Source organism: Cyclopterus lumpus, chromosome 3 (assembly GCF_009769545.1).
Source record: "Cyclopterus lumpus isolate fCycLum1 chromosome 3, fCycLum1.pri, whole genome shotgun sequence".
Taxonomy (NCBI): domain Eukaryota; kingdom Metazoa; phylum Chordata; class Actinopteri; order Perciformes; family Cyclopteridae; genus Cyclopterus; species Cyclopterus lumpus.
The window spans coordinates 17,580,958-17,591,721 of NC_046968.1; the positions used below are offsets into that span (position 1 = coordinate 17,580,958).

At 38.8% G+C, this 10,764-nt stretch overlaps 1 protein-coding gene across 1 annotated transcript in view; it reads right to left on the reverse strand.

Moving 5' to 3' along the window:
* The window catches only part of LOC117751630 (CUB and sushi domain-containing protein 1-like), a 258,734-nt gene extending 252,709 nt beyond the window's left edge, over positions 1 to 6,025 (reverse strand). The window contains 2 exon segments of the mRNA XM_034563565.1: positions 5,241 to 5,457; positions 6,013 to 6,025. Of these exon segments, the coding sequence (XP_034419456.1) occupies positions 5,241 to 5,457; positions 6,013 to 6,025 (230 nt within the window).
* Between the last annotated feature and the right edge of the window lie 4,739 nt (positions 6,026 to 10,764).

Below are 10,764 nucleotides of genomic sequence, written 5' to 3' on the forward strand. Positions count from 1 at the left end.
GATGGAGGGATGGATGTCATTGGGCATTGGCAATAAATTCTACAAATGAAATAACAAAATGCATTGTTTGTCTATGCCTCGAGAAGTTTTCCGATCTGATGCCCCTATCCACATGACAATACCTTTCTGTTGTGACTCTCAAAACTGTAGAAAATCAGTCTTGAACAATGTATCTTCTTTATGATGTGATGATGACACTCTGGTTAATGATACAAAATTTCGAAAAATTTGAGTATTTTGATTACTTTTCAGCTGCTCTCAACAGCAACTGGTGGCTCATAGCTAACAAAACTAGCAGCACTAACAGTGGAAACTTCGGCAAAAGTTCGAACAAGTGGAGCACACTCTCATGTACTCTCATGCCTTAAAAGCACACTTAGCCGGCCTGGCTATGTAACAAAGCAAGGAGAAGATCGGATATCAACAAGGGACAGTGAATATGACAAACTGTGGCAAAAAGTGGCTTGTGTTAGAGAGAAATCTGATCAGAACATGATTCAAGGACACTTTACACCAGCCAGACGTAATGTCTGTTGTGTGTAAAGGGCATTTTGACAGCAAATACACCAGTAACTCTGCAATAAATATAATGATCAAGGAAGACGAGACTATCATGAAAGTGACCAATAGAAAAACCCTAAAGTGGTACTAAAAGGCAAGTCCATCTTTTGAGTATCTCACACTAACAACCTGTAAGCTTGAGTAATGGCTGTAAAAAGACTTTTCTTGTTCAATGGTGAAAAAGGAATAAAAAATACTGAGGAACTTTTCAAACTCCTTCAGTATTTTTCCTTGACTCTGCTGTGCATGAATTTAGGCAGCATGTGGCAAATATAAATTGTACATCTTCCAGCGCTTTTCTAGTCTTCCGACCACTCAAAGGTGCCACCTGCCCATCAGGACTCTAACTAATCATTCATACACCACAGGAAGAGTCTGCAGGGAGAAATTTAGGGTTAAATGTCTTGGCAGAGGACAAATCGACTTGGACAAGCGGAGCCGGGTATCAAACTGCCGATCCTCTGATTGAAGGACGACACTGCTCTACCACTGAGCCACAGTCGCCTCCTTTGTTGAAATACTGTGCATCTCAATACACCACTTCAACAAACTGTGACTACAAGGGAATGTGGACTTTGAGAAAACTGCCACTACTGTGCCTTTCTTGTACAATATAAGACACAAAGAGCAGGCAGTGGTTCCTGTATGAGAGAAGCTTTTCAATTTCAGAAATAAAATATTTTTACACTGTTGACATCTGTCATCAGAGCGAGTGGGATGAAGTAGAGTTACCGCTGCTGACGCATAGCTGCGGCTGGTAAGAAGAGGCCACAGATGCCGGGTGAGCCCTTCTTCTAAATATGAGATTGCTGCATTCCCCACACACAAGGTCTGAGGGCAGTAAGAGAAAGTGGCTGTGAGAGAAAGATATATTCTGCCTCTTCTGTGCTCCTCTTTGTGAACAAAGAGAGAGCAGTCAGCTCCTCTTGGCTCCATCCTACTGCTCATGTGGGCATCCTAATGGGTTCATATCAGAAAGTCTTGCACCATTCGGCCAGAAGCTGAGAGGAGGAGAGTGTTTTAGGTCAACCGGCAGGCCACTGCCCTCTTGGAGCTCAGACAGAGAGAAGGCAGCAGCCGGGTAATTGGAATCAGTTCTTACGTTTATGTAAAACTATAAGTTACACTCTAATAAGCAAAGGGAGAATGGTGATAGCGACCAACACTCAGCTGGAGGAAGCCTTACAATCTGGACTAAGGCTTTGCCCACAGTGACACACACCAGACCAGTCCTGAGGGCACAAAAGAAGGCCAAGCAGCGGTCTCATTTCAGCACTATGCTGCCTGTCCTCAGCCATGTCCACACCATTCAGACAAGTGCTTAGATCAACAGAGGAGCTGAGCTGAGTAGAGAATGAGACTGAACTCCTAGCTCAGTCACTTGCTCTAAACGACATTGGGAATAGGTTCACTGTTAGAGCTCACTGATTGCACTTATAGACAGATGCTCAAGAAGAAACTAATGCACCACTCCTCTACGGAACTTGTACATTTGAGGGCTTACCGCGGACAAAACCGTTTAAATACACCTGGTATGCTTGAGTGGGTAGCCGATAATGTGGGAGCCAAATATCTCCAGGGCTAGTTAACACCCATGGCAAAGCCGCCAAGCTGGCAAAAGGTTGCAGCTGCCACCTCGTTATTTACATCAACCTTTTTACAAAAATAAATTGATGAATTGTCCTAAAATAAGCATACATTTACTCTCAAGAGATCTGCACCAGCCAACTCTGCATTTCAAAACAGACATTTTTAATGACTGCAGCTGAAGCAAACGTCTGCTCGACTGCGCTGTGTTGTGGCCTCTCTGCTCTGCCTCTATGTGTGTGTGTGAGTCTCACCCCCGCTCTGGGTCAAACAGACCTGCAGCCCTTTATACATCCATGGAACAGACGGAGAGCAGAAGAGACAGCAATGTAACCTGGTCGCTACGTTACTGGCGCACTGTTATTGGCGGGGGGCTTCACACCAACTGCCCAAAGCGGACGCCCAAATGAACACAGCTAAAAGTACGAGTGTTTTTAAAGCTATCTTTCGTAATGCTGTCTTCGGCTAGAAAGTCAAGTAGACATCCTGCAGAACACAAGAAGGTGGAACGCTAAAACCAAGAAATCCTGGTGAGAAGATAAACCATTTTTGAAAGGGAATCCTTTTTTCTTTTTAAAAGTTAGTTTCATGGCTGATCTTAAACCGATCACTGCAGAGGCCGTGAGTTGAACAAGGTCAGATTTTGACAAATAAAAAAAAGAAAGAAAGAAAGAAAAGGGAAAGAAGGCAGAAGAGAAGAAAGATAATAGAAAGATTTGATAAAAAGAGAAATATTAAAAAATCTGTTGTAGTTTATAATATATTGGGACATTTCAATTGTGTATTCATATTTCAGATATTGTATCACTTTTAATTGTTTCAGTATACTTAATAGCTTTTCAAGCTCATTTCACAGACATAAACTGACATATTTTAAATAAACATTGTAAAGGATCAGTTCAGTGAAGAATAACATAAGCCCAAACAAAAGGTATTGTTGTGGATCTAAAATGCAAGCAACTTGTGGAATGATGCAGGATAACTGTTATAATAAGCCCGACACTAAATATGGCATGTGACAAGTATCAAGCTGAACAGATCAGGGTGGTAATTCAGAGTTGAGTTTTGGGATTTCATTTGATAGAAAAAAGTGTATGTATTCATCCATCAAAGTAATTGTCAGGTAAATGTCAAGAGACCAAGAAAGCTTGTGTACCACAAACAAATATTACTCATCACTTTAGAATGTGAATTTTCCAGAGCCATGATAATCTAAATACACTGACTTTTCTAAAGAAAGTATGTACATATGATTGATGAAAAGTACATGGTTTATTTATGAAAAATAGAGTGCAATTCAATACAGTGGTTTAAACTGGAATACTGGATGTACCTCTATATTGATTACGCTCACATAATTATATTTACAAGTAATTGTCTTTACTGCAGCCTTGGCTTTGCAAAGGAGCAAACTAGAGACAGAAGCCATTGTACAAAGCAGAAGGCATACTGTCCACACAAACTCAGCACGAAGTTCACTCTGCAGTCTTTACTATTCTCCCCTCGCCAGTAAACAATAAAAGTACTCTACTCAAACAATGACACATAATACAGCTACATCACATTTTCAAAACCCACCGCTATCCATAACTGCACCACCAACCTCAAACACTACTTGGTGCATTCCCAGCTCATCCCTCCTACACACAAGCTGAGCACTATGAATAAGCTTTGCACAGTTTGCCAGCTGTGTAGATGCTGTTCTATTTGCCCTTTTTGCAACATTACAGTCCTACAACTCAGAAAATACTGGCGCTGCCAATCCTTCAATTACTTATATTTCCCTGCACATTTCTGTTGATAAACAGAGAAAATAATAGATGTAACGATTAAAATGATGCACTATATAGATTGGCTACAGTTTAGCTGCAAACTGACAATGTTGCCATATTCAACTTGCAAGCCGAAATTAAAACGGCACATTACAAATTGCAGTTAGGGTTTTCAACATCTGAAGAACACATGTTTGCCTTTTGTTTAGGAGTTCAACAGAATTGAAGTCACACTTTAGATGAACTCTGGTGGTTTATTCCGTCTACAGAATTATTAAGTGAATATCTTTGGATTCTGGACAGTTGATCACAAAAAATAAGACAACACTTGGGGCTTTAAAAAACTTGATGAGTTTCTTATAGACTAAATGATTAATCAATAATTCAAAACAAATTACAATAATGTATCAACAGACAATGAACATAATAATTAGTCTTTAATCTTTCACTTATTCTTTAAAAAAAATATTCTTGTTTCCAGACACATTTTAAATTCCATAAAATCACTAGTTCCATATTTTCTTTTGCAAAATTAAATATCATTATTTGTCATATTTAAATTAATAAATTGCTTCTTTTAAATTACTGACTGTAGCCCCCATAAACTATTAAAATACTGTTTCAGTCACACAGTTAGCGTGACATTACAGAGGAAAAAAAACAAACTGAAACGAACTTGAAAACGATGGTTCTTATGTCATGTACTCTCTTCGATATGATCACATATCTTAGTAACCATAACCTGAGAAAGACAAATGCATATATGTATTGCATGCAATATAGAAACCCATTTCTGTTCTGTCATTGCTCCATCTTAAGTTTAATCTTTTACGAAGAAGTTAAATCTTTACCCTTTGCAGTGAAGTATTTTTTGTGTTTTAATTGTATTTGCCTTAGCCATTAGGAGGCCTTTATCTTCCCCCTGTTCTGTAATACATAGGTAAAATGCCCGACATTCTGGTTCACAGGCACATGGTTTATCAAAAGCCCTGTAGCCTAAATTAAACTGTTGAGCTTTCCTTGATAAGCTCGAGGCTATGTAGCAAAGAAATGTAGTTTATTTCTCTTGCAGATAAGACTAAACATTCCATTTTACATATTAAAGTAAAACATTCTCTAATATTATCAAAGAATGAATAAACAAGTAATCCAATATACTGCAGAGATGAAGTTTTTAGAAGACGGAAAACAGCCGTGCTGGAGAAGAGGACAGGCTCCACTCAAACTGTGACAGTCACAGAGGTTGGAAGTGAAAGAGGAAAGAGAGAACACAGGAGCAAGAGAGAAGATCATACTGTCAATGAAAGAATCATTTCTTACCTCATTTTTAAGTTGCCAGGTGACGGTTGTCCATCGTAAACTGATACAATATCAAAGTCTTCCTCCAGAGCCAGCGTAACAAAGGTTAGCTGGATTCGGTTCCTCTCCCCTGTTATTATCAGCCATGTACAGTTGGCATAGTTGGGATAGCCGTGGGGGAAACCCGGCGACTCTATGCTGCCATTCAGCCCTTGGACTACACCACCACACGATTCAGCTGGAAGAGAGAGAAGAGACAACATCATATTAGAATATTAGAATCTTATCTGCGTCACATAATATCATTTAGGCTGGATGTAAAGCCGTGCTTTACAGTCCTGCCTTGCATACTTCAGATTTCAAAAGGGAGAGACCATTGTCTTGAACTTTGTCAAGATAGATTATGTAGATGAAAATTAATATTTTCAAAAAACTGAATGGATTGTGTTTTATACAATTTACTGAGCACATCTTAAATGTGCACAGCCTCGCATGACACTAGAGCAAATGCCATGTGAAGCTGTCATGCAGTGCCTGAATATGGGTACATACAGTTCTGTATTTAGATGTTATGGCTGTAACCATCAATCCTTACAATGCAAGTGCTGCGATCTGCTGATCTCTGACCAGAAACAACCTCCCATGACACAGACCTCGAAAACACTTAAACATACGCAGGTATGGTTTGTTTTAACAGCGTACGTACCATGTGATCACATTGCTCGCTCATTAAAATTCCAAGACAAAAACCACTACAGGCTTTAAAACATGCCGGCATAAGTACAACCCTCACATTGAACATACATGTATACTGTATATCTTCAACGTTAACGACATAGACATTCACATGCACAATTGCACGCATACAAACTAAGCCAGCTTATATGCAACTACTTGTGTTTTAGAAGCAAAACACTTTGTTCTTCAAAAACACAAAAAGTAAGTAACATTAAAAAAATGTAGAATGTACATTTTCATGATACTGTAAGTGTTACATTCTCCAGGGCATCACACATATTAGTATTTTTTCAAAATACGGTCTGCTAGAATATGGTAGAGTATGATTATTATTATTCAACTAAAACTACTTATTCAAATATGTTTTAAAGTTAGAGAAACCTCATTGTTATGGAGGAAAAATGTCTCTGCTGACACTGGTATGAGGTGGGATATAATCCAATGTAGAGGGCAAGTGTTTAATCTATCTTCCAACACCTTTACTTTTATCCATGCTATTTGAGAAGTATGTCTGGATCTCATCATTTCCGCTGGGTGTCAGTTGCTGCTAAATATATGCATGTGTGGCCATATTTCACAGATGCATACACAGAAGAAAAGACGATATAACGCTGGCTAATGTAGGCTTTGAAGAATTCATGAACAGCTTTTAACTGTCAGTGTTCAGTGAGAGACAAAAAAGACAGTATAAATTAATAATAAAGCAGCACTTAAAGCCGTCAAAAGCTAGGGTAATGTGTAACAAATCTGGTCAAAGCTATACATGTAACTGCAGCAACTGCAACAAACCAGAGACAGAATTTAACAAAGGCAGACCAAACCTTAAAGCAGCTAAAGTAAAATGAGTGAGAAACGCAAACACTAGCGAGAGTAGAACAAAAGGGACAACATCAAGAAACCTGTAAAAGCTAACAAAAAGTATTGTATGGGGAAAAAAACAGTACAATACCACATGTAAAAGCTAGAATAACAAACAAAATGGTAATAATAATAATAAAAAAACAATCAAGGTTTAAGGTACCACCACTAAGGCACACTAAAGGTATGTCTCAACCCTCTGTGTATCCACTCCTCATTTACAAACTCTCCTTGCAATTCTCCCCTCCATCTTTCATCTTCTGCTACTCTCTCCTCGAGAAACACTTTATACAGTTTACTCCTAAAGCGACTCCAATATGCAGGGCACGTAGAACAATGTGCATGTGTGTGGCCAACATGAAAGCCAGGAGTAATTATTTCTCAGATAGCAATGGCTATTGATTTATTAACCTTATTTCACTGTGAACACACTTTTTTCACTGTGTTTTCACTTTGTTCACTCACAGACACACAAAGAAATGGGTTGTACACTTAAGACAACTATCTAATAGGTCACAATCTAGTCAAGCAAATGCGAACAAACCAAGTATGTATGCGTCTAGTTCTGTGGTTGTCTTTTCCAATCAAAAGGAGATCAAAACTTCTGCATTGTGCACATACCAGATGTTCTTGTTTGTCTGAAGTAACACAAAACACACAAACACACATAAATACCTATAATGCGCCCAAATGGACAGGCTGGCAAGAACAGAGAAGTGCGTATATGTACATGTGCTCACGCACACCAAGACACACATGCATGCACACACACACAAACACAAACTTCAAACCATCTGGAGTGTCCAAATTAATTTCAGATTTTCTCCACTGTCTTTCCAACCCAATTCACCTCTCCCCTTCAGTCGTCTTTGTGTGTGACTCCAGTTGTCTGTCTCTTTCTATCCACGGTCACTAGAGGAATATTCAGGGGATACCCAAAGTCAATCCGCTAGATAACATGAGTGTCTGTACTAAGTTTCATGGCAATCCATCCAATAAGTGTTGAGATATTTGAGTCTGAACTCGATAATGGAGACAATTAGACAACTCTTCTTTGAGTAATTGCCATTCATCTTTTGGAATATACAATTTCCACAGTCGAAAAAAAATGCAACATACTCATAGAAAGATTTCTGGAGGTGCCAACTGACCCATCGACATTTTGTTAAATGCAAGAGGAAATAGAGAAAATACATATTAATATTGAGTATGCATTTGAACCTTTGCTAAATCTTGCCCCTTGGGCGCTGATTGGCCAGTCATAGTCGACCAGCTCCAACTAGGGTCCGACAAGTATCTCTCATGCAATTGTTTAAGATCAAATTATTCTTTTCAGACGTTTTTTGGGGGATTTTGAGCTAGTTATGGTTGCATCTTTGTGTAACAGTGACACCTGGAGAGGTTAATAGGATATATTAATTTCTAAGATGTTCTACCTAAAAAGCTGTGGACCTAACATTAGCAGAGTACGTCAAAACATCATTAACTAGTGTTAGCACTTCTATGCTACGCAAGCTACTAAACATATACTTTATGTACAAACATGCTGCTTTTGCTTTTTAATGAATGCAACAGTTATTGCTGATTTACAGGAACAGTGTTGTTCCTAAATCTCATTGTCAGGTTCTATCTTTATCTTTTCAACACGCTTTTTGCTACCACTCCTAAATATACATTTCAAACAGATATTGTACACCCTTCTTTCTACTCTAAAAACAGCTTCTTTCTTTTCCAAAAAAAATTATAATATTTATTCAGGGAGTTTAGTGACAGTGTGGGCTCCATGGTAGCTTGACGGAGTAGTAGTAGGGGCGGGGCTTAGTGAATGGTCAATTACAATGTGTATCCTTAAGTTGTACATTAAATAGCTGCTCCAAACAAATGCAGATAGAGACATGCTGTTGTGAACTGTGCACTCATACATACACACAAATGCTAACACACACACACACACACACACACACACACACACACAGTCTTCATTAAAACACAGGACTAAATCCTACAGATATGTTTCGTTTGATTTATATCCCACAGGCTTTGAGGCTTTTCCTTTGTTATTTATGTTCACTAGTAATTCAATTTTCCATGCAGGTCTGTACACTGATGCTGTCATGAGACATGTCCCAGGTTAAAATATGGATGGATACTTCAGCATTTTTCCATATTTAACAATATTGCTAGCAATCAAATCGAAGCAACGTGATTCTCAGCGTTTTACAATAGAGAGATGTTAGATATCTCTAATGCATAAAAAAATAATTATTTCTCAATACTTTTTGCCCATCAACCCCATAAAAAAAGTATGTATTGTGAAGTAATAATTGGATCAGTGCACAGAACTACATAACAATCAGACAGATGTTAAATTGTACTAGTTGAGAGGCGGCAGAGAGGTGGAGCGATCCAGTAGAACCTGACCACAAGGTCCCTGGCTCATAAATCATACACTAGCCTCCTCTTTCCACAGTATGCTGGGCCACAAATCAAATGTATCTTTCTAAGTTACGCTAGAACTATCGACTGCAGTGATTCAATACCAGCTATGACAAAATTGAGAGGAGAGGAGAGAAGAGAAGAGGAGAAATGTGTTGTCTATTTTTCTGGTACCCTTGTTGTCTTTCCCACCTCTTCTCTTGTACCACGCCTCCTTCTTTTTCATTATCTCTGTATCAGAATCATCGTGTCTCTTCGACATTATGTTTCTTTCTCTGTGGTCGTCCATCTCTTCATTTGCCCCATTATTTGCATATCTTTCTCTCGCCAACCTGCTGTCCAGCCATGCTGTCTTTATAACACCGGTATTATAACTATCCCTGTACTTACCGAGCATCTCTTCCTCCCTTAGTCCTTTCTTCCCTGCAGCTTCATTCCTCTATTCATCTCTTTTCCCAGCTCTGTCATCACCTCCCTCCTCCCTTCCTTCTGCCCTCTTGCATCCCCCTCTTTCGCCACAATTATCTCTGTATTAGTACCATTGTATCTATCTCTAAGTGTCATTATATTACTTCCTAGCTTTATCGCTATTTTAATCACTATGTCATATTGTCTCTCTCTTGGTGTCATTAGATCTATCTCTCTGTGTTAGGTTGTTTTTATTCCACCGACTCACCTCCTATATTTATCACACGAAGAACAAATAGTACAACCTCTCTCTGTCTGTCTTTCTCGCTATCGACATTTCTCGCGCTCTCTGTCAGCCCACTGTCAAACAGTTTAAGTAAATGGGACTACCGTTAGATTTAAGCATTCAAGCCATTTAGCTGGTGCTCAGTGGAGATAAAAGAAAGTCTCTGGAAAATAACATGAAAGTCCATCTATGCAGTTAACTACACTGGAATCAGTTTTGAAAAGACGTTGTATTCTCCTGTGAAAGAAAGTACTCTCAACACTTATTCTTCAGTTTAGATTTTTACAGCCATCATGACATTCATTCTGAATTGATAATGAAAGAGTGGGAATTGCACTTTGAAGGAAAATCCTTCAAGATTCAAGACTTGTGGTCTGTGTGATTACTTTTTGGCACTGAGATGACACTGTGCAAAGTTTGCTTGTGCTAACAAGTAAACAAAGTGTGGACATTTATTAAAAAGCGAACTTTCAAACTAATAAACACTAAACAAACTGTGTTGAAAATGATCGAGCTCCTCGTTACACTTCAATAGGTTGATCAAAGAGCTTATCTGTCAAACATAAGATTAATATACTTGTCAGGTGTAAATTAAATGCACGTTAAAATAAGCAAAAACTGTCATTTAAATCCATACTGCAGGTGATAAGCAGGACATGGACAGGACATGCCAAGTCACCAGTCACCATAACAACCATGGAATGGGGGAGAGATGTGTATTACACACACATACACACACACAGAATTACAGAGAGACACAGAGGAAGAATCAAGGCTACATCCAGAGAAAATCCCAAACATTGTCAGCAAGGAATATGA